The sequence below is a fragment of the Papilio xuthus genome, unplaced genomic scaffold (assembly GCF_000836235.2).
Source record: "Papilio xuthus unplaced genomic scaffold, Pxut_1.1 DF827542.1, whole genome shotgun sequence".
Classification (NCBI taxonomy): domain Eukaryota; kingdom Metazoa; phylum Arthropoda; class Insecta; order Lepidoptera; family Papilionidae; genus Papilio; species Papilio xuthus.
Window position 1 is genome coordinate 1173506 of NW_013531107.1, and position 26316 is coordinate 1199821.

Below are 26316 nucleotides of genomic sequence, written 5' to 3' on the forward strand. Positions count from 1 at the left end.
ATTTTCATGTTCGTGTGGATAAATAATGTTTTATTAGATTCTTCTTGAACAATTTTCATTTAATTATCTTGACATTTATTGAATTTTTATGATGATAATCTTAGTCCTATCTCGCTTGTTAGTCATATTTGTTGTAGCAAACTCACCTTAGTGTATCTGGCGTGCACGGCAAAACCGACGTCGCAGGAGGCAACGGCGAGTGCGGCGACGAGGCGCACGGCGCCGTATCGCATTGTGTGGAAGTTGAGGAGGGCGTTGGCGAGATGCGCCGCCAGCAGCGCGTACACGCCACCTGACGCGCCCGCCAGGCATACGTCCGGGTCCAGCACGGAGGCTGCCAGCGAGCCGCCCAGTACGCCCGCTAGGTATACCGCCCCGCATCGCACTCCCCCATGCACCATCTCCAGGGGCAGACCCACCTGCCACAACAACAATATAGCACATAAGTACAAATGCAATCGCTGTTCAAATAAAATTACAAAAATAATTGTAACAAAAGCGTCATTGCACTAAACGGTAAGTGTTATCAGTCGGGTGCACACAGCGCTACGAGTGCAGCGGTGCAATACGTGAACACTTTAACTGTAACATACAGTTCAGTGTCGCACACAATATAACGTAGGAAATTTCGATTTCATTTCGCAGTTGTACTATGACTAGTGTATTTAATTTTTACTCTCAGTTTCCACTTTACGTTGATATAGATCCGCGAGTGATCCGTTTGTAATCCGCTAGGTTCGGTATCCGCGTTCCGGTCTAGCGATACAGCGTGTGTCCGCGTATATTTTACTGCTACGTCGATCGTGATTTATCGCCGTAAAAAATATATACCATACAAGGTTATCGATCACTAACTGTACAGCGCAATGCATAACAAACAGACTTGCATGATATATCGGCAGCAATGTAGTTTTTTCATGCATGAGATTTCTAGAAATATTAATGATTTGAACAGTCATTGAATATTTAAAAAAAAATTGCAATTGAACTAATTAAGACTAATGTTTTGTTTCTTTTATGATGACAATAATTAAATTTAATTTGCCACTTTTTGGCGTGTAAAGATCTAGCCTTATTGGTCTGCCGTGACGACCTGACGACATGGATGACCTCACTATCTGCCATCAAGTAAGCTCAGACCACACAACACAACCTTTCACCATACACTCCATTAAAGTAATACGATCTCACTTTTTAGGGTTAAAGGTTCGGTTTAAGACAAACAAAAATAACGTGTACTTAAAATAGATCCCACAATAACCACCATCATTCGTTTAATCTCCGAAAATGTCAGAAATAAATATATTTTAAAATTAAATACGTAATGGATAATTATGACGTCAATAATGTTGTTATAACTGTTGTCTTGCAGATACTTTTTTAAATCATTAAAGTTTATGCCGGTTTTTATATCACAGGCTCATCAAATATGGAAATAACGGACGCAGTGTACATTCAGTAATTACATCTCGTAACAATAAGCTGTTGTAGACATTTCTCAATTGTAAATATGTGATCACAAGGTTTTTAAATTAAACACTAATGCTACTATGATAACGCCATATTCCGAGAGTTTAAGAACAAAAAAAAAACATCGGATTTTATCTTATTAATTATGAGCTCAAAAGAAATATACTAAACTACTTTAATACATTAAGAGTGAATAAAATTATCTGAAATTTCTCATGGCACATACATAATAACTTATTATTTTGACCAGCTCTTATTTCTCTCAAAAACATTTATTTTTCTTTGGTACGCAAATGAAAACTGTTATAACAGCCTTGTTATTTATGCCGATTATACGTAAACACAAGGCAATGACAAACCGCAACAGTAAAGAGAAGTCAACAAACGTCAGTAGCCGCGACCGGCGAGTGATTAACGACCACTTGTATCCCACTTTGTTAATCATTTGTCGTACTTTGAACTTTACTCAGGTATTAGTTTCGATTAATTAGTGAAGGAATCATTAAATTTACGTATGTAGTTAATGACTACTTGACCAGTTAATACGAAAGTGTTAGTTTCAAAACGTTCGGGGAAGTAAGAGCAATATGGGTGTAATGGTTTTTAATAATAATAAATTAAAATCTAGAATTTGACCTTGTAGCCAAAAGAACGTGGTTACTTACAAGTGTAGATAAATTTTAAGGATATGCATTGGACGGTAAAGGAATGAGGAGACTATTAGTCACATGTACTGAGCAAGAGCGATATAAATATTTCCTTTCGCAGTGTCTGCATTAGCAATGAACCACATCATAGTGTAGCGGTTACATACACGCACAATTCCGCGAATCAAAGGTTCAAATACAACTGAGCTATATCAGTGGCTGACCACTACAAATAGTGGGTTCTTCCAAATTTAATTTCTTGTATCTCATTTTTTTTAACTAAAAACTAAAAAGAAAAGTAGGTTAAGTAATAAATTATTTTTAAGAACTTATAGCCAAGGGCACAGAAGTACTAGGAGAGCATAAATACATAGTAGTTATATTTACTATGCTATTTTTTTAAACGAGAAATATGTGAGTACCAGGAGTTGATAAGAGAGCAGGCGTTTTGTAATGAGTACTCACCGCTAGTTGTACTAGGAGGTTGAAGGCGAGGTGCAGCCAGCCGGCGTGAACCACACTGTAGGTGAAGAATCGCCAAAGTTCACGGCGGCGATCGGGCCGGTACACCAGAGGGGAGTCCACCGGCACCGGACCTGCCGCCGCTGCCACACCGCCCGCGCCCCACGCGTACCACGCGAACACGCCCAGCTAATAACAACGTACATATTTGCTTAAAATAGGATTTTAATGGCTATGTATCCATAACAATAACATCTAGATATTTTTCAAAAAATCAAACAAATCGAACAATTTAAAAATCGACTTAGAATGCGCGAATAGGTCTCTCATTAAGTAGTGGGAAATATGTAAATACTTCACAATACTAAGCGGCAAGCTCTCTAAGTAATAGAACATAGTTCATTGCATGTTAGTAGTCCCGATGCAAATGTACGGAGCCTGTCAGTTTCACATGTCTTATATCTGTGTCATGCACATTTTCCGGCGACGTTTTCCTCAACCGTTTATAACTAGCAGTAAATTAACGTTGAAATTTGCAATTAAAATCGTAATTAGAAAGTGTTTATCTTCATCCGATATTTGCAAGCAATTTAAGTAAGGCATCTAATAAAGGTCAATTATGATTATATCAAATTTGATATTGACTTTTTTAGTTGATTAACCTTTTTTGATAAACCGTAATGTTGTCTTACTAATTAATTATTGCTATAGTTTTGAATATATTATTTATCTAGAGGAAATACCATTGAATACTACACACCATACACAAATCGTCTTGTGGCCAAATGAATCAACTTTAACAGTCTTGATGCGCGTGTATATTGTTGATTCACGTAAAGCGTCGCTGGCGCGATGTGAAATCCGCAATTACACTTTTTAATTAACCGAGCCAACTAGAGCGGGGATCGACAGCGTTAGGTGCAAGTAGAAAGTGATGTTCTTTGCCGTGTAGCATTACGTACAGAGACAAAGCGTACCGAAATGCAGAAAAACGGCAGCGAGTCGAACACATTTCTCATGTCAGGATTGATATAAGAAAATTACAAAATGCAATCCAAAATAAAGGTATGGACGCAAGTATGAAGGCGGTTGCCATCTAAAGGTAGAAGGTATCTACTGGTTTCAGATGACGAGAGACGGATCAACAAAGCGATTTGTCGATGATAAAGATTGTTGGACATAAATAAATGTACCGTATTCGGTACGTTTCGTTTTATTACGAAAGTAGCTAATTATTTACTTGCGTCTACAAAGATATTGTTAACCAGTTTTTGTCGCAGATAATTTTATCCCAAGAATCGACGAAATAAGGCATTGTTTTATGTCTTGAGAAACGATTTCAATGACAGCTGCGATACTCTACAAGGACTTTTGTCCAATCTTTTGATTGAAATGAAAACAATCGTTTTCTTTTAATTGGTAAAAAAAAACAATAATTATATCCAGGAATGAAATAAAATAATACCATCTAGCCTAAATCTAGGTAAAAGTTAATTAAGATTTAATCTTTCGATCCCACCATCATCGGGTAGAAAGAAGCATTGGTTTATTCAATAATCAATGGAGAATGTTTACCTCTAGCAGAGTGACGCAGATGATAAAAAGCGGCGGCGGGCAACACGTGTAACGCTCTTGATAGTACTTTCTGTCCCTCTCCTCCGGCAACACCTCCATCGCCACCAAGTGCACCATCCTATGCAAAAAGAGAACAACATTCATATTAAAAACAATTCAACTTTTTTAAGCTACATAAGTTCAAAATAGAACTGATAAACTTTTGCATAAATATTTTTAATAACCTTGCACATTATGATCCATTTAAAGGTAGATCAGTTCTATGGTAGTTTAGAACATTGGCTGATATAGCAAAAACAGTCGCAACACGAGAGAATTTATAACAATGAGATTTTCGTAAGAGTGCGTTGCAAATCGCATTCAATCGACTTACTTTCACGATACACTTGGCTCTTATTGAAGTAATTTCTAAACTATTTCATCGTTACAGCCACACCACATGTCATCGTGACACGATAACTGAACATAAAAAGTATAAGAAAGACATAAATTCGATTTTAAACATTGATATAACGAACTAAATCACTTCTAGATTTTGTACAATTTTAAATATTTATTTGTAATTACATTTTAAATTTTGTTACACGAAAAATTTATATGCATTTAACATGACGAGTAATTTAGAAAATGACGTAAGACGCCATGGCTTACCGGATATTGAGCGATACGGTATAAAAACTTTTTTGTACAAAAAAGCAAACAAGCCTTTTTAGGGTCGAACTTTTTAGTTTAAATAAAAAAAAATAGTAAAAAGCCTAGCACAATTTTTATAAAGATACATAAATCTAACAAATTACATGTATGCTTTTATGTACTACCTACTTGGCAAAAAATGTAGGATCTTCAAGAAGCAGACGGAAGTCGTTTTCGGAGCTGACCTCGCGATCTCTGTGATGCACGGCACATCTATAGCTGCGCGTGCGCTTGCCACTCATCTGGAACAATACAAGAAAAACATTCGTTTTAATGAATCGTAAACAATATATTGATCTTTATAAAAAACATAAATATTTATGTTTCGTCCCGATGACTGATAATGATGAATATAGTTAACTCTTGTTACTTCTTACGGATAAACAGGGAAGACATAAACATAAGGAATCGACAAATGATTAGTCATAAGTGAGATTTATATCCAACAAATGATATTCTAAAATTAAAACTATGAAACCATTATTTCAGTTATTTTTCTATTTATATCGTTTTCAATAGATACGGTCAAATGTTATATCGATTATACACGCTGACTTTTCTGTCTACGATTCCAATTAAGTCCTTTGTGAAATCGGCCAAACTATTCGGAAACGGTTGTGAAGCAATTTCGTACAAACAATATCAATTAAATTTGGTTCAATAACGTTTATATAATGACATTACCCGAAATTCTTACATAGACAACGCTTGTAAAATATCATAACATAAATTTCTATTTGTTCTTTCGTTTAGTATTAGTAATGTTAAAAAGCTAAGTAAAACACAGATTAAGCGACTTTCTCATGTAATGTATTGGAAAGATGCAATCAACAATGGATCATTTACACGGTGACGATTTTCTTTTCGTCAATTTGAAATTCAAATGTGCACGAAACATTGCAATCGCACGGAAACTGTTCCGTACCGTGACTTTTAGAAAGTCGCGATGATTTCGATTATCATACGATAGGGGGGCACTTTATCACGCACTGTTGTTTACAACCATCGATCAACTGAGAACACATTAATGGAATTAATTTTTTTATTGTAATACATAATAATATGATTAATTATTATAAAGTTTAATATCACAAAAATGTGTTTCAATTTCCACTAGCTAAGCGGCAATTGCCCATAGCCGTTGCGCGGTACAATATAATTATGACTAATATTATAAACGCAAATGTTTGGTTGTATGGATGGATATTTGTTAGAAGATATTTCCAGAACGGTTCATCGGATTTCGATTAAATTTGGCACAGGTGTAGAAAATAGTGTGGAAGAATACACAGGCTACTATTTTTTTTAAAAAACCGCAGAAACGGAGTCGCGGGCGACAGCTAGTAGTGTAGATATATAGTTAGTCGGCACCTGATAGGAAAGGAAACCGCTGTAGTTTAGCCGTTTGGCTCGGTTTAAATCCGTCTGGTTGTTTAAATCTATTGTAATCGCTCGGCAGTCAGGTAATGCCAGTAATACCGGTGATATAGTTTTGCGAGGGTGGATTAACGGCGTCGCGGTCTCTGGCTCGCGTCCAGTCGCTGCCCAACTATCGACCCCGCCGGCAACTGCCCTTGGATATTTGCCTAGACTTTAGCATTTTAACGTTTATTTGTTCTGTGCCTAACGTGGACATTAATGTTGGCTAAAATAAATTTAACAGAACTGTAAAAGAATAGTAGTTACTAAGGGAAATTAAATTTTGACATTAACTTTTAAAACCAGACTGCGTCTCACCGCTGGAATATGTAGTAATTTTATCGTTAGACGGTGAATCTTAGTGTCGTTGTTGTTACACCTTTGTGATGTAATTGTGAAATTAATAAAGTAGCTCAAGCACGCATGTGTTTTTTTTCAGTATTGGTTTTTCAATTTTCTCGAATATGTATGTAAACTTACTTAGATTGATATGAAATTTGTGCGATTCTAATCTTTATTACCCAAGTTCAATATATTTTTTTAAAATCCAACAAAATTTTTAATCCGTAATAAGGTACAAAATGGTTTAAAGTGTATAACTTAGGAATAAACATAAACGGCGCTGTTTCTCATAAGAGATAGTGTGGATGCAGCGAGGGCGTGGGCGAGCTTACGGGTAGCCCCCGAGAGATGGCACCACGCGACCGCATTGTCTCCAGAGTCGTTCAACCCTGGTTCCCACGAGACTGCGAAATGCCCAATGCCAAAACCCAAATACAAATAGCCTAGACGCGCCGCAGACGCCGTCGCTAAATCTGTCACGGTAACAAAGTCTGAGTCTAATTTAGACGGCGATGTGTGCCTCTGCAGGCGACAAGTCTCTGTTCCCTCCCGGTTCGGTGCATTCGGATCGAGTTTCTGCACTCTTCAGCAAAAGGCATGTACTTGCTGGTTGCTACTAAAACTTATGTTATAGAAAAGAAGTTTCGCATTCGTCTAAGCGTAAGTTCTTTCAGGAACAGTTGTTACTAGACTTGTCTACCTCGTCCTTTGTATGTCATAAAAAATAAAATTGCCTTAGCTTTGTTTTTAATCTAAGTATTTGACCATTTTAAATTTCTAAAGTAAGTAGATACCATACATGAATGTTTAAATAATTAAAATAAAACTACATAGATCATCGTTTGTAGCGCAAAGTTCAAGTATAATGATGTAGTGGGCGATCATCGGTAAGGTGAAGTGAATTCAAGCTTTCGGTGCGAGGATTCGCAGAGGTCTGTGGGTGCCGGCGGGCCGTGGGCGCGCAATCGTGGGCGCGCTGACTCACCCGACATCCGACACGTCCGATATATCCGGAACCACTAATGATAGTTTCACACGTGGAGAAAACAGTACTATTTTGACAGTATGCGAGCGTTCATACAATAGTAGCAGTACTGCACTGTCTATTATTTGCCCTCGTGAACAATTGGCCGAAGCGCCCGCCGCAGAGCTGCTCGCTACGCCGGCGCACGTAAAACGCGCGCGAGCCTACGCGACATACCACACATAATGATAACTTTTATTAATATTCAATACACTCATATCAACAATACTCGTAATTCTAAATTAAGGATGTTCCTAACATTAAAAAGGTTCCGACGGCCGTAAATGAAAACAACATTAGCATCCGGAAACCCCGTGTCATTACGGGTTATCGAAAGTACTTAGCAGAGGTAAGTTTTACTCAACCATCAGTCTTTAAAATGGACAGGATACGGTATTTAGGTTTTCCGAAATATGTTAATTAATAAATAAGCTTAATGAGTTATATAAATATAGTCAACGTAAGTTACTAAATTGTTCAACATTTAATGCATGGGCGCCTGATTTATTGTCCGGTGACTTATGAACAACACCTACGCCCGCATAGAATCATTGCCGATTTATGAATGGGAGTATAATTGAATGTCTCAACATACGAGTCGTATGGTTCATTCACTTGTATTATTCAACAGCACCTTATAAATATTTACAGGCGAGCGTGGCCATCGTTGGAACCGAAAAAGTCGATGCTTTTTTATCTATTTCAACAACGCCGCAACGTTTTGTTTTCTTTATAATTAATCGACTCGTCGGAAACTCGGTACATTATTTTGTCGCCTCTATCGTCACTAAGATCTATTGGTACATTTTTCTCCGGCGAAGTGATGTCTTCATTAGAGTCGGCTTTTATCTAAATCAAGCATATTAATGTTGGATTTAGTGTAACGGCACGTGAGCGCTGGGAGAGTTCCCACGCGCCCACTACGGCACCATTATGTTCTAATCTCCTCAACTCTTTGCATTATTACGATGCCGTGAAAGTAACCAATGTATGCGTTTTGCAAGCGGGAAGCGAACGAATTGCGGAATTTGTCTTTATACGCAGAAGAATGGAACGAATGTCGATGAGGAAATAATTTTAAATGATTTTCCCCAACGTTTGTAATGAGTAATTCGATGGAATTATTAAGAGAAGGCAAAAAGGGGTTTTTTGTCCACGTAGCTATCAAAAGGGTGACCAGGAATCCAGTTCCAAATGCCTATACTTTTTTAGAATCACCAAAATTATTAACTATGCGTAAAAAAGAAACGACTGTAGAAACTTCTCCAAATGCACTTTTAAAATAGTGCCACTCTATTTCTGCAAGGGAGGAAGTGTTATTTTTGGATCTTAATTTTTGTTTACATTAGGGACCGCTTATTCGGAACGGACTGATTAATACAAAAATATATTAATGCCGTCGAAAATAAACTGCATTCTTGTTCTATTTTTCCAACGACAAGATTATATACAAAGACGACAAGATTATATGGAAAGGTATTATTTTCTTGAAATATAGAGTTATGAGTACTTCGCAGACGACGATGATGATAAACAAAAATAGTGAATAAGTTTAATAACAGAAATCTCTCATATGCATTGTTTATTTTAGAAAATATCATCAACAATAAAGCTAGAAAAGTATATTGCGGTAATAAGAGGTTTACAGTCTCATGTCAACGGTATTTCCAACGTTTTCATAAAAATAAAACATCTTTGTTAGTTGTTATTTTTATTACTTCTCTGGTAAAAAAGTGTTGATAAATTTTCTTTAAATTTTTTCTTACTGCCTACTATTCTTTAATATCTGCCATGTTGATCTACAACAAGAAACGATTATGCAATGTTCGAAAAGTGTTTCGTTTATTAGGGTTTGCTTTCTTTTCGGAGTAAAGTTAAGGATACTCTTGTCATTTTGATGCCTTAAAATGCTAATAAATTTTGATAGAGATTATGGTCCAAACCAAAATGAGAACCAAATCGATGATAATGTTGAGATTAGCTTCATTATTAGATCTATTACTACACCAGAGCTATAAGTTATGTAATATAAAATATATATAAATACATTATCATAGATGGTGATGAGTTATACATAATAATCGATTTATATTTATTCAATTCGTCTTCACAGCTTGTCGCGACGTGTTACTACCTGTTGTATTATTCGCAGATTCTGATTTGCAAATCATATGTAGTAATAACGGCGGGCCACTAAATAGATCCCATGTTAGACAATAAGGGCAATATTTGAAGTAATCCTGATGCAGGACCGAAGCTGAAGAAAAAACATACTTTTCGGGAGAACGCCGAACCACAGAGGGTGCTAAAAAGAGTGTTTATTTAGACCTAGAAATAAGCTACAATACCTATAATCTAATTGTATTATAATGATATTGTTCTAATTCTTAAACTTAGGAATATAAGGATCGGACCAATTGGCTTCAGATTTCTTCTGAAGTGTAAGTACAATGCAGTTTATTATTGAAAAAAATTGATACAAAATAAAACTAACTAATTGAGAATGAATGTGTTGCTATGCCTTAACTGCTAATGTAGGGTTTTAGGTCATCTTTCTTCGTGTTGTTATATTTTTTAATTAATGCGATTATCCGAACACGGTTTCGCGTGTCGGATTGTTCCACTCGGTTTGGGCGACTATCCGCAGTCCGCAGCTAGTACACTGCGATTCATATCACTCGGTGTCATACCGTGAAGTTACTAGCGGTCGATCCACATAAAAAATAGAGCATAAATCAGGCTGCGGCTTCCCAGGCGATTATACACGCTCGTGATTTCCAACTAAAAGGAATTAGCTACTTGACATCGATACAGAATCGATGACTTCCAAATCGATTTTATGAATGAACGGTTTCGATATTTTTTTCGTAATAAATGCATTGGAACTGTATTTTGCGATTTGATATCGTATCTATTAAAAGCACAAAATTTATATAACAATGTTTTACTTTTCTAATAGTGCTTTGGAAATGAACATTGTGGAACTGTAATTTTGTATTAAGTTATGAAGATACTAAATATAAAATTAGAATTGTAAGGTTATTTTTATTTACACTGGCATCTTATACCTTGTCACTTAATGCCTACCCTGGCACTTAATCTTGTACCTACCTATAAAAAAAAATTATATAATTTTTCTAACTAATGTAAAGATTCGAAATTTTGATATTTATAATACGTATGTAGATAAGGTTTCGCGATTATGTATAGGTTTTACTATATAAAATTATTACAATTACAGTTTTACGTATTTAGGTAATGAAATGTTTAACATAATCTAGTCATATTATATTTATGTATATAAAACACTTTGTGTTCAAAAATTAGAGTGGTGGCCTGAATTTTCTAATAAATTATAAACAAAAAAAAATCAATTACATGTAAACTCCTTACGTGAGCTACTTAAACGCACCGTAATGTTACGTTTTACATTTTACCTCGTAAGAATAACAAAAAAATTCTTTAACGTCCAATGTAAAATTTAGAAATTTCGCATCGCAATAATTAATTAATTTTTCATCAGAATATAAGGCGGAAGATATCCCGCATCATTAACAAATCAAAAATTTTAAGTCTCTAAAAACAATATTAGAGTTTGTTAAAATTTCAGAAAGTATTTTGCAATATAAATAAATATTAAAACAATGTCAATGATATGGACAAGAAAACACTATTTTTATCACGAACTATTGATTACAGTGTAAAAAATAATAATATTGAGTCAAAACTGTCACTTACCCATCATTTCAAAAAGTTTTTGAAATGTCACTGGATATATTCAATTGTTTTATGCAGTATTTAATGGCAGTGCACTTAATAATTCACTAATATAAGTTCGAGGTAGATTATTATTTATTGTTTTAATACTATTTTATAAATTTAACAATACGATAATTTTACGCGACCGTATCTTATGGTGACGTTTCAACCGGAGCGACATGCGTACTCCACGACCGCTCCTGCCAGACTGACGTTTAGCGACGTGCGTTGGGTCTCCTTTGGTTTTCGTCGGGTCGAACGCTAGACCATTTTTTTTATGATTCAGAAGTGGTGGATAAATTATGTTGTTTTTTGAGGAGTGTTCCGTTTCCGACGTTGGTGTCAATTGTTTAAACAATTAAAGAAATTCATAAGGTTCTATAACTTTTTCTATGACGCCAACTGTGACAAAATATAATGAAAACAATCTTTAATATTTTTACTGTCAAATTAGTTCGACCGTTAATGTAATTTTTAAAACTTTTATAAAATTAAAAGATTACATAAAAATAACAGAACATAAAATAGTATATTTAAATAATAAAACTAGTGACTGAGTCACGTGAATCAGTACCCAACGTGTTACCATCTCAAAATCCTTGTTCAGGGTTTGGTTCTTAGTAAATTACGACACGCCTACTTTTGCATGATGGTTATGTAAAATAATATGTAGATTAACTGGTAAAAACGCATAATTTATTACGTAGGGATTTAGTATAGGAATTAAAATTTTAATATAAATAATACATATTATATGATTATATAAATAAAATAAAATTAAATTTAGGTATGTATGTATGTATTAATGAAAATAAGACAACTTTATTTTCAATATGTTTTTTTGATATTTAAATTGATTAAATTCAAATTTATTGTTTAAAATTTTATCTTGCAATGTAATAAAGCTTTAATTCTATTATATCTTATTATTCCATTAATCCCATTATATTAAAAGTTAACGTTAAAATTGCAGTAAATTTTATTACAATATTTTCGGGGTAAGTTTTAGGGTGGTGTTTATCCCACGCGCTGTGTGAAAGCCTTTTCTTTGATATAGTTGTTGCGAAACATCTGGTGACCATATGGCGTAAGGTAATTACGAATAGCACCATTGTCAATTACAGGTTTTCAATAGAAACGATACTAGTTTAAAAATTATGAAAGCAAATTACCTGTTGAAGAGAATGCTGTGTATTAAATTATCTTTGTTCTAAAAAGAATCCTGGTTGCTTATTCTTGTAATAAATTGTAAAAGTTATAGAAAGAAACTGCTTAAGCGGCCGGTGAACGATCAATTTTTATTAAATTTGTTTTATCACATTTATAGCTTATTTAAAATTACACTTCAAGTGTTAAACAACGCCGTATTTCGTCAAATAATTAAAAATAAACACATAAAACAAAAAAATATTTGAGGAAACCGAGATCTGAAAATCTTAACTTATAAAAACTTTAAATATTATTTTATAAATTCTAGAACAGTTACGTTATTGTATCGCAATCAAGTACAAAATGGCAAAAACATGTAAAAGCCTTATCGTTTTTTCGTATCAATTTCTGCGAGTGTCAAAACACAGAGAGACCGAACGTAAAAAAAACCGCCCCCTGCCAGTTTGACTCTAGCAGACGGTTACGTGAACATAAGCTCATTAACAGAGGCACCTCGCCAAATGACGCCCGTAATGACCTACGATTTGTGCTGACGCCATCTTGCGTATAAATATTGAGCAAATTAACGGACCTCATGGCGCCCACCTGCTTACCTATGCTATCATAGAATCTTTTCGACTAGTTCACGTGTGTTTATTATAGAATACATAGTTTCAAAACGCCTTGGATTAATCTAATTAAGCGTAACACATGATTTAAAGCTTTTGTTCTAATGCATAAAAAAAAAGATTTTTGTACATATATATGGTTGGATTAAAGCCAAAATATTGTAAATAAATAGATTTATGATTTTTGTATACCAAATGTTGCGAACGTGGAACACGAAAGAAATCAATCGATTAAAATCGAGGCATAAAATTTATGTCCACACTTTATATTATCAAACAATTTTATACGTTATTTTTCACAATTTACCAAAGAGAAATAGTTTGGAAGTTTGGAATTCTATTGCAAAATTTCGTTTTTACTTCGCGTACTTAATATTTACTGTAGAATTTAATAACTAATAATGTAGTTAATTACATAATAGCATGTTATGGATGAATTAACTTGTAGGTTATCTCATTAACTTTGAGAAGGATGTTACAAGGAGCGGCTGAAATTGAGGCCAAATGAATAATTTTTCGTACGATTTTTTTAAACTGCAATTACCTTAAAAGGGTTGAGTTTTTTGGAAACATGTCAGCTTTTCTTTAGACATAAAAATGAAAAGAAGCGAATGGAATTTTGTAATATTGACTGGATAGTTTGATCAAGATTGCGGGAGCGTCCTGGATGCGGGTGGCACAAGACCGGTCATCGTGGCGATCTATGGGGGAGGCCTATGCCCAGCAGTGGGCGTCTCATGGCTGAGAAGAAGAAGAAGTTTAATCAATACATTTTGTCATTTTTAATATACCTAATTCGATTATTTCGATACCATTAATTTGTTGTTAAATAAGTTTTATCGTGTGCGTGGAGTTTTGGTAGTGGGGTTTTATTGTAAGTAGTTATAGTGTATGTATATTAAAAAATAACATAATGAGGGTAAAATATTTGTATTTATAAGGCATTCATCCCTAAGCGAGCGGCGAGCGACGCACTGTGTCGGTAATATTAACCGCCTTCCGGTCATAATTTGGACAAATCGATTTAGATCAGGCGGCGCTTTGTGTGGATGATTTAGTAGCGCCGACAAATTGGGCCTTCCACATTGTTCAGACGTCATTACAATGTTCGTATACGTAAACTGGACGGTAAGCGGTCAGCGGTTACAAGGACTCCAGTTAAACGATCGGTAATTTCGTTCGGTTAATTCGTCGGTTGGTCGCACGTGGTCGGCAAACTGGTAAGAAACTTATTTGTACGATGGAAAAATGTAGCCTTATCGCATAAAAAATTAAAAATCACTCGTACATTTTTAATCATAAATCGTTAAGCTTGTACTCAGATAATTTTTGGCCAGAGTTTTTCGGGTATTTACATAATATGACCATTTAATTGTGACTATACTTAACTTTTCTACGTCTAGTTAGAGGTAATACTACGTTAATGAGAGAGTTTTAATAATTAAAAAAAAGTTAAGACTAAGGAGATTTCATTATATTTCAAAAATCGATAATGATATAGACATAGTGATGTTCATTCGCGAGACAAAATGTGAAAGTGATTCATTGGACTGTGAGTCACAACGTCCGTGTTACACCACCTTACGTCTAAGATCACAACGTGTTAGTGACCGGCCTTGCGGTGTCGTGCGCTACTTCTCTATGTTTACTTATCTCTCAAGCTACCTCTTTTATAATATCATGTTTATAATAAGAACGTCATTTATAGACTGTATGGATTATAAACTTAATTGTAAAGAAAGCTCGATGATAAATAAAAACAAATTCTTGACTCATTTGTCGTGGTCAAAGGAAAAGGTTATTTGTGATGAATGAAGTCATTTTTCACTGGAAATTTGTTGCTGGGCAGAGAGCTCCTTTTCATCTTACAGACGTTTAAAAATAATGCGAGTTATCGTTAGTTTCTGAGACCTAGATCTCTGTATAAAACATTTTGTTTTCTCTGTTTTGTCTATAATGAGAGGGATGACGATAATACAAGGTTTATGGTCTCAGAACCCAACGATTAATCATATCGAATCTACAAATAGTTTTTATGACAATTTCTCGTTTTCAGTACTGGCTCACGTCAAAAGATTCAAGAGATGATGATTACAGCTTTTGAAAAGCGTAATAATTCCCATGAGTCTCTACTGCCAAAATACCCGTACTAAAACATAGTTATCTCAGTACTTTCATGGAAAATGGAGGATGACAGTATGCTCGGTGTTCGAGTGTTCGGGCGGACGTTCTCCACAGTTATGCTTTTACGAGTACTTTTCATTTCTTACATTTATAGAATGCTCTTATTCCCTGCGTTACTGAAAATAATTTTCTTACGTGTTTATATTTTTATTGATATTCGTATGAATGCGTCGCGTGCGACCTGATTAATTATTTCTCAGACGTAAATATATTTTATATAGGCATTTCTAAAGGTATAACTATATTATATAGCAACGTTACGATAAATTTCTGTATTCAATAAACTGTAAATCTCTTGTAATTTCAATTAACTTCTTAAAGCATATAAAATATAGGTAAAATTTTGCATATTAATACTACTTGGTATTATCCTGTCCATTTAGAAAGTGTTTGTTAAATCGATTTCTAAAAAGGAAGTTCGCTGAATAATATCCCGAGGGTATGGATGTAAGGAGCAACGTTCCCGACACGCAAGCGCGGATAAATTTCGGTCGACGGGGTTATTGGCGCGTAACATTTATCGTTTTGTTTCCTTTAAATGAAATTTGCATTCGAAATTAGAACACAAACGGCACGAGCGCCCGCGGCGGCGCTACTGATCGCACAAATTTACATTGCAAACGCGAAAAGTTCGTTATTCTACCACACTATTTTTAAGGTACTGGCTAGATATGGATTAATATTAGATAATAAATTAAATGGTATTTCATAACAGCAATATTCAATGTTTCTTCTGGAGTGTAGACAATAGTAAAAGTTGTGTATTTGAAGTAGTAATTTGACACAATTAGGATTTTTTTCATATTATAATATATGAAAAAAATGTTAATTATATTAAATTAGAACCAGCAAACTGATTACTACACAAAGAAATTGTTATAACGTAGTAATAAATGTTGACTATAAAAGTTGTTGATAGCGATTGATCGCCTTGGGGTAGGTCGCATGTCAAACGCTCGGTCGAAACTCGTCGGTCGCGTCGCGTCGCCTGGAGCATCGCCCGTGCTGCCTCAACAACATAACCTTCTACTTTACAAATATTTACGATCCTGTATACTATTGCCCATACTATTGTATATCACACATTGAAATATCAATAGGTGTAACTGTTCTGTTATTATTAATTGCAGAAATTTCAATGTTAAAGAATTGGATAAGTATTGAATGTCGACGTCAAAGTTGTCGCTTCCTCGGACTACGATATTTATAGTTCAGATTGCCCCGTCAAAGGAAGATCGTACCCATAAAACCGTGACAGAGTAATGTTTCAGCAGCTTATTGCGACAGTTCTGCTGACTGTACCTGTAACGAGGCAATTTGAATGAACGCGTAGATCAGCGCCCATCACCACACAAAGCGACCGCCGCACCTGCTTACCGTACCCCGATATCACGTAATAGCTGCGATTATTATGATAATGCATACGACTTTAAACGTTATAAAAATAGGTATAGAGATTATTTTATAATAGAAAGCTTTGATTTATGTGCGATTTTCTTTAGTAAAAGTCTCAAGCTTTTTCAGCCGCAAAACCGCGGAATGCGTAGCGCATCGGCAGCTGAGGCACATTAAGGTAACTATTTTAAGTAGCTAGTTAGACGTATTTTGGTAAACAGATATCCTACAAATATTATATACTGTGTATTAATTTAATAAATACATACATATTTACTTTTCCAACCTTTGAAATGACTTGCACAAGCCCAAGCTATTCGTATTGCAAAGATTCGCCATACGTCTTCCAACCCCTTTTTGGTGATTTGTGTCAATAATATTTCAAAAAAGTTTATTATTCATTGTTGTCGTGCTACGTTTATCTAAAAACTAGTAGACATATCTCCTTTACTTTACATACATACTCGTGTTTACTTGTTCTTTTATCCATTTCGATAAAAATACCGAGAAGTGATTTTAAAATCAACCGTTCCTTAGAAGTCTTCTGAATACTACACTTTGTACGCTCTAAGGTTCCTTCTGTATTTATTTCAAACTGTAATTATTTTAATCACTTTTTACTAACTGCTAGGGTTTGCACGCGCAGTTCAAATGTGTAGCTGCTATGATAATTATATCCTATGTATGACTATTCAATAATGGCTTACTTGAAAGCTTTTAACTTATGCAAGAAAGATATAAAATTTGCGACAATCGCAAAAGTATTACTACCATATCGCTTTGTAATGTAATTAAGTACCAGTTTGTTTTTTTTACTAAATATATAATGAAATTCTGAAAAGAAATATTTTTCGAACTAGTTTAACTTGAACTTCCTTTTAACTTTTAAAGAATCGAATCTAAACATTGAAGTGTTATAGATAAAAGTGGATCTCATCTGGTTGTATTTTGAGGTTAGTCAGCGAAGGGGAATCCACAACATGTAGATTGTTTCAAAATCACAATGGGACGACGGGCGCATGTATTTACATAGCCGCGGACACGCGTCGCCCCCGCGCGTCCCGCAACACGAAACACACAATGAAACTGATCATCAGCTGATGTTCATTGTTATTATTAATGTTCTTCTTGTTTACCAAAAACAGCTAAAAATATGAATTAACTCGTTTGTCCATTCATAACTAATCCAATAGAAGAAATAAATGTTTATTTTGTCTATGATTAATTGGAATACGTTTCGTTTATTTGAATTTTGAAACTAAAAATTATTAACGATTTGTATACGAATAAAAATGGTTTGTAGCTTTTTTTTAAATTAATTTATTATTCAAAATGTTGGATTTGTTATCGCACCCATCATAATATCAAGACTATTGTTAAAGGGCAGCCTTAGAAATTTGTTTCTATGCAAATGTGTATCTCGTGCCGGCGACAGGTGACGTGCGGCAAGCTTAATTGTTTTTTGTAACAATATTCAAATATTAGGGAGTTTTTTTTCTTGGGGTTTTTGTGTTTAAGACTGGCGCGGGTGCGAGCCAGGTGGTCTTGAAAAAAGTCGTAACAGCTTGCTTCGACTGTAAATATTACACGCATAAAGTTCAATGTTTGATTTTATAATTCAGTCCTATTGATGTCAAAGACAAGCTTTTATAGTAGGGCAGTAATTTTAATAATAAAAAAATGTATCGTACTTATACTTATGTAAAAAGAATAAACGACTTAAAGATGGACAATATTCAATTGGTTTACATGATTTGGTATTTTAGTGATTGCGGAGAACATATAGCGGTCCTTTTTCATATTGAACGATAAACGCTTGTGATTAAGATTGTACTATTATATTCAGGACAAATTTTACCACCCTCATTTCTGTTTAAATTTATTTTTGTTTCAACAGCTATTTTAATTATTAATTAGTGCAGTCCTTATTTCGCATGTTACAGCGTTACATGAAGCTTTATGATGGCTTCATGTAACGCTTATTGTAACAAAATGATGAAGTGATGCGCGGGGCGCGGCCAAAACTCATATGACAGCTGTCACACGGCAACCGTTTGGAACGTTGACGATTTACCGACAAGTTGGTACATTACTATGGATTCTTTGACATACCGAAATATTGTTATACACAAATTCATCGTTACTTATCTTTTGAATAATTTTAATATACATGTTTTAAAATTTAAATGATTCCATCAAGCACAGATGTGAAATTTTAATAACGATGGCAGGATTTGAGGGTGAGGCCTTTTTGTAGATAAAAAAAATTAGTCCGCGGAACGGAAGCGTGTGTCTTGTGTATCTATTCAGATCGGCTCCAGATTGTCCCGAATGCTCCTTAGCTGTTGATATTACAGTTTTTAATAGTATAAAAAGTTGATAGGTTTCGTATTTGAGGGTCTGGCGCTTGGCGTGTGCGCATAGCGTGCAGCCCTCGCGCACCTGCCTCCCGATTATCTGGTCATTAGTTGGCATTGAACCCACGAGAACTACCAAATTAGTATGTGTGTATCTCTAATCATATAAAAGCCCGGTACAAATTTAAAAGAAGTTTCTGCTTAAACTGTTAGCAAGCAACACCCTAATTCTATAAATGCAAAATACACGAGTTAAAATTGCTTTGTTTCAACAAATAGTAGATGTATGTAAATCAACCCTGAATCGATTCAAAAGTTCAGGTCACGCAGACTTAAACCGTTGAGCTGTGGCTCAACAGCTAATTTGGTAGCTCACTGCTCATTGCAATGTACATACTTTAACTATTTGAGCCGACGTGTCGTGAGCTGCCTGATGACTCGCAGTTTACATCTCGAAAGGAAAATGATAAGTATACAGGTATAACATTTAACTGAGCTGGAAGCCGATCGACCGATCTAGGTACTTCATTGTATTTTAAACATTTTAGTTAAATTACTCACGATGTCTAAACTGAGAGAATAATATAACTAAGTCCAGGATAGAAGAGACATGTTTGTACATGGTCAATCGCGTCATCGGATTCATATTGGGATGAATCCTTCCTTCATCAGGGCCCTTTGAGCAGTGGGGAAAGAGGAGGGTCCCAAAGTGTGAGGCACAATGGCGCCCCCCGCGGCATTGTGCGCTAATGTATGCGCGTGCGGCGTTGGCGACAGCCGCCGCGGACGCCACAACACAAACATTTCAACGCATCTAATTTATAGTCCTGTCGCAGTGGGCCGCTCTCCGCAAAAAATATCGTCTTAAGGTGCAGCGACTTGCTCTTATTTCACTTGTCCGATTTAACATTATTTTGTATACGATTTACTTAAAACGTTCCAATCTTTGTTCAATTTTTTCTTTTGACCATCTTCGTAAACGTATTTAACATATTCATTAAAACTTCAATATAAGCTCTTCATAAATTTATAACGATTTCAACAATTGCTAATTCTATGCTACAAGTACCAACGATGAAGTGTCCCGCTACGCAGCCGTAAAATGTCAAAGAGTTGATAAAAAAAATGCAAAACCAAGGCCCTCCTCGCGTGCCTTGTGATATATTCATAACTCCCAAAATTTTTCTTTTTAAACATAGAAGAACTACTAAAAATTGTTTAATCTTTTTAGTTTTATTAAAAACAATGGGTCAACTGAGTTCAACGAACTAAACAGGTGACGGTGAAGTTCTACGCCGCTAATTTTTTACAAGATCCGAAATTTTTCATGTCATCCAGTCATGGTTCTTTTTTAAATTTCACGCTGAAATAAAAATAGGTTTGAAAAGTTTTCTACGTATTGCGTGATTAATTAAACCTGATTAATTTGAAATTGTGATGAATAAGAACTGCAGTAAGAAAAGATACATAAGTGATATGCAAGTGAGTTCAAGGGTGAAAGTATTAGATTAGTTTTTCACCTATTTTTATAAAGATAACCCTAAAAACAATATTCTCTACATCGATAATAATACGTGTATTAATTAACCTCACTTTACTTCAGATTTGTGTTTCTTTGATAGGGTCAGTACTATACACGATGTATGCGTAACTACACATATGAGTTATGTTTTGTTTACAAATAGTTAAAACGTAAGTTAAAGAACACAGAGCCTTAAATGAAATGGAACATGAAAGTCTGACAGAGCATGACTCAGTCGTCGTGAGGGCAATTTTAAATATTATAATATGTTAAGCAGTTGTACGTCTGTGCTGTATTGTGTCTCCTAACAATTAGAGATATTTATTAGAACAACGATTGTGTCCGATGCAGCCCTCTCCGTCTCCGAACGTTATTTATTTATTATTCACAATTACAATAGATTGTTAGACGCCATATTCAAAACACGGGCATTAAGTATGTTGGATAAAGAAAAATAATTTAACTTTATAATATTGATGCGTGAGATCGATGTATTGTCTAGTTTTTTTAATTCAATAAAAATGATATCTCTTGTTTTTAAACCGAATCAGTTTAGTAGACAATCAATTGATCTCTAAACACCACCATTTTGATGATAATGAAGAATTTTTGATTAAATGGCAATTGCACTTGTGACAATTGTAAAAATTTCAATTGCATTTTTGAAAATAAAGTAAATTAAAATTGTTGTTACGTATATTAATGATACAGGTGTAAGACATAATATTTATTTATCAGTAGAGGTGGGGTTAAGGGGGGTTGCATTCGGCCACCCACCGTTGCTTTGGTTCAGCTCAATTGGTAGCTGCAAAAACAACATTTGCATAGCGCGCGATCCTCCGCCAGATAGCGGCCACCGCGCACTACGCCGCCGCACGGAATCTAAAATCACCGTATATGGATAAGATATCTTGTTTTCTGATGAAAACTTTTAATTTGCTTTAAAGTTTACATTAATATAACTTGAAAAGTAAGTATTTCGTTCTGTCGACGTATAATGTATGTTAATTAATTAAACTCTCAAGCCGAGCTTTTATATAAAGGTAATTTTTGTTCAAATTTGTCATACAGTATCATTGGAATGAGATTTACTATATTAAAATATGTTCCGAATTTCATATGATTCTTTTAGTAGCCTGGAATAACGAAAAAATAGAATAACTGTATTATTTTGGAAACAATGACAGAGAAAATAATTTTGATAGCATAAAAAAGAAAGTAAAATGTAAGTAGCAAAATGTCAAGTAATCTAAATTGTCAATTTTGATTCAATTTCATGGTCTACCGCTAAGGTGCTATTTAAGTATTAAATACCATTTAAAATTCCAAATATTTCAGATTAAACTAACTCATAGAGTTTAATGAAAACGTAACAAAGCGTTAAATTTATTTTTTGTTCGAAAGCGCATTAAGTTATTGCGTCGGAATTTGAATCGATTTTTGGTTATCAATAAATCGATTTATATTCTATGTGAATTATGGAGACAAGCTCAAATAATTTATACTAACTTTTAAGGGAGTAGTAATATAGATTATGGATTTACATTATCTGTGCCGTAAAACAAAACTTCTCTGGCTATAAGCCAGATGTAAAGAAAAAAAACTATTCTATTTTGCAATAGTTTAGAAGGCTTACTGATATCTAATTACTTCGTTAACATTTTTAGTAAAGCATATCTTTTCTAGTTACAACGTCCATCGTAATCCACTCTATCCAGGAGGCTTTTTAATCCCTATGACAAATGTCGATACCACCCACGGCACGCACGACCCCATCTACCCGCCACAATAACAACATCTTCATGTTTTTATATTTATTTAATTGAATTCGCGACATGACTTTCGATTTTAATTCTAATTTGTTATATTCTATTGCGTAATTCTAATGTTTTATGTGTTTTTCAAGCTAAAGTATAGCCAATTAAAATCCTTATAAGCTCTAATGTTATGCAAATTAGTTTAGTTTTTATTTGGTTTCGGATGTTTATTTGGTCGGCTTTTGGATGAAGAGAATAAATACATAGCGATTAAATTACTAATGCTATATGAGCGAAAATCTTTGATAAGATTATTTTTAAACTTCGTATTCTTTTGCAGTCTGTAAAGTTATGGGCATCCGATTCAAGTGAAACTTTACAGTTAAAGCCTGGAAACTTAAGCAAAGAAATAAATAGTTCCTTCGATGGTATATTTCTTAATTTGAATTGTAAACAATATCTTGATGATATTATTTATTAAACTTTTGTTAAAAAAAAAGGTTTAACCCTTTACTTCGGCTCTCTTAATGAAAAAATATTTTGTTTATTAAATAATTTTTTAGAAATTTTTGTTTTAGCATTCCAGAGGATTCGTCCATTGGTATTCGTGGTCCATTATCCCTCGTGCATTCCAAGTCCACGGTCAAATTATTTATTTTGTGCGGGCGTGAGTTACCGGTTGCCCGCCCCTTCGTTACGACGATAATCGAGCCACCTATACGCGGTAACCTGCTCCTTTCTAACGCTAAGGAGCCCTGCACACACTTACCCAATACATGTTTGACAAACATTGTTGGCAATGTATTTGGAACTATTGGGTTGTTTGAATAAGACATGTGTTATTATACAAACGACTATTATATTCGTATTTAATATTAAATTGTAAGTTTCAGTCTGAAAAGAAGCATCTATACTTTTAAAATACCTTTTAGGGTAATGTAGGTTCATTTCTATAAATGAACCGAACCAAAACCTATGTTTTGGTTCGGTTCCAAACACCTATCCTGGTTATAAGAGTGCAAATTTTGTGATGTAGTTGATCCTTGTTGCGTAAATATTTCGATAGTTACATAAGACTTATATAGCATACTTTAAGTAAATTAAAAAACTAAAGTGAGCGCTGTAATTGGTTATTATAAAAACCATATATTGGTGCGTGCGCGTGTCAGGGCGCGTGGGAGACGGCGGACAAGATTTGTGTGCGGCCGCGCTCGACACGCCCCTTCATTAATATGCTAATCCAGATTCTGGAGCGATCGGGACTCGCCCGCGGACAACTCGCTGATTGCCGACAAATTAACACCTTTATTTAACCTCGACATCTTCACGTCACCAGACTTTACATATACTAGAGTTGTCACGACAAACGTCCGTTTTGACAGCTGTCTGTTCATCGTAATTAAAGATGACATTTATTATTACATAATTAATAGTTAACGGAGTGTTTTTATCGTGGCGTGGTATGGTGTTAATATTAGCTCAATTTTTGATGATTTCTTCACCAAGTACAGGTATCAGATTTAATTGGTAAATGTTTGTTCTCGTGTGAACCGCTGGACAATTGAAGGCTTCGATTAAAAACAAACAGATAAAAAGACAACGCCTTAATTTTATTAGGATCGGCGCGCAATAAAAACCTCATAAATTATTAATTGATTGTAAATACGAGTGTTAGTTTCGTAGCGGGAATAATTAAACTCATTTCCAATTGGTTGTGGTGTGCGTCGGGACCGCGTGTGGCCCGCGCTGCAGGCCGACGGAGGGGGAGAGGGGGATACGACGACAATGCGTGCTGCGGTAATGTATGCGCGCCGGGGAGGTCCTGCGCTGTCGTGGGAAGGCGATATCGTCGCGTTGCTACACCAAGATTCGGCTATATGCCGCATTGCCCTCCGTGAACCCTCTCTTGTTTAAAACGACACACCGATACCTTTATTATGTCGCATTAATAACATCATCGTTCTAAAGTCGTGAAGCAATTCACAAATAGCGTTTCGAAGTCGTTGCATCGCGTATCGCATCGCGTAGCAAGAGCCTCGCTGGAATTTACATAAAGTTTTTGTTAAAACATATTCTAATTGGTTACGATTAAATCTTAATAAATAGGGCGGTGTTCCTGCACGGGGTCTGGACGTCGATCGGCCGCAATTACGCGGGGCCGAGGGTGTAATTTGGCGGTCGGTGGTAGACGCACAAATTACGCGGCGTCGTTTTGGCAACGCACCGCGCTGACCGCCGACAGACCAGTGGAATCGCGTGCGGTCATCGTGCGCCGCCGCACAAACGCACTCGCCAATTAGCAATCGTAAATTCCATTCGATGGCGCCAGATGGCGATACTGACGAACATTTTCTCACCTAATCCTTAACTCAATTCTAATCTAATGGGACAACTACATACAAAAGTATGTAGGAGATATCGGTAGGTAATGTTATCGATGTTTAGTTAAGGTCATTAGGCCTTTAAGTTATTGAATTGAAATTTTACAATTTCTTGTAAAATTTGTTAAATATTAAAATTGCTGCATTTTATTGTATTTAGTAATCTAGACTATCCAGACGATGTATGTAATCAAAAATTCATAACAATTATAATACATACAGCTTTTATTGGGTAATACTTGTTCTACTTTCGTAGCGCTTAAGCCGTTTATTTCGGCACACAAACCGGCCTTCCAAAACTAATTTAAATTGGAATGTGATATACGCGCGGGCGTCGAGTGCCCGGGGGCATGCTCAGGTGCTTTTAATCACCTAACCCTCTACTAACTGCTGTTTAGCCACTGCCGCGGTGGCAGGTCGACCGATAACGCCTCTCTCAGACGCCACAAAGAGCACAGAGAGCTTTAACCCATCGAATATCTCAACCCAATTACGTATTACATTCACGATATTTTCACCTCTTAAATTCGTTAAGAACTCTAAAATCAATGTTAAATACCGTTCTCTCTATTGTTCTCGAAAATTCCCACAAATGTCTTAATTTATCTGCATAATAAAAGAGGTCTATTAGTCAATCTTAAAACGGCGTTAAGTTTATGGGAATGTATAAAAATTTACAATTGAATTTACTGCATATTACTATGTAAAATGTACATACTGTAGTACAAGCCTTATAATTTTGTTAAATCATTTACTAATGTACAATAACCTAGTCTAAGTTCACAAGGATCTTACTAAACACGGTGTGTTAATAATTTAAATGAGTTGCTTTTGTTATGCTACAAAAAACTAATTTGTTTTAATTTTGTGTAAAATTTCGCCTATACAAAGCATATCGTTGACGTGACCGTCGATTAGCCGGCGGATCGTTTGGTCGCGAATCGATTGGCGCGTCATCCGTGTCGACGTCGAGGTGTCACGGTGTTTTGTCAACGAATTCTCACGCGCCGGCGCCGACTAGTTCCGTTCTGTTTGTACACTATGATTTTAAATTAATATTTTGGACAAGGTACGCGGATCTAAGTATTTAGTACCTAGTATTTTAGTAGTATAGTAACGAGTTTTACTCTGACGAAACAATCATACACTAAATAGGGCGTTATCATTATGATTATCTTTTTAAAAACTCTGCAGAGCCATTAGCATTTAACTATTGAACTAAATTGGTTGAAGTATTACAGAAATGATAACCCGAAAGTTTGCCTTTTTATGATCGTCTGGACACAGTCGCAATCGCCCAGTTGGTCGCACCTGGTATAGATGAAAGTGCTACTAATAAGGAATAAGCAAAGTAGACAGCAGTTTGCTTGAGAGAAGATTGCAACCCTTGAACACCAAAGGAACGATACATACGAAAGAAAAAAATAAATATTCTATATTCAACAACTGTTGTGCTAGTCACAATATACACTTAAATTTTTACAAACTAGATGGCAGTTGGTTAATGATGTCTACTAAATAGTTAGGATAGTTGTTGCGGTCATGGTCCAG

The 26316-nt window shown here is 35.2% G+C and overlaps 1 protein-coding gene across 1 annotated transcript in view; it reads right to left on the reverse strand.

The window, feature by feature from the left end:
* The window catches only part of stet (stem cell tumor), a 73537-nt gene that overhangs the window by 1389 nt on the left and 45832 nt on the right, over positions 1-26316 (reverse strand). The window contains exons 6-9 of the mRNA XM_013314084.1: positions 4977-5089; positions 4155-4272; positions 2583-2768; positions 147-419 (exon numbers count right to left, since the gene is read on the reverse strand). Of these exons, the coding sequence (XP_013169538.1) occupies positions 147-419; positions 2583-2768; positions 4155-4272; positions 4977-5089 (690 nt within the window). The remainder of the gene's footprint in view (positions 1-146; positions 420-2582; positions 2769-4154; positions 4273-4976; positions 5090-26316) is intronic.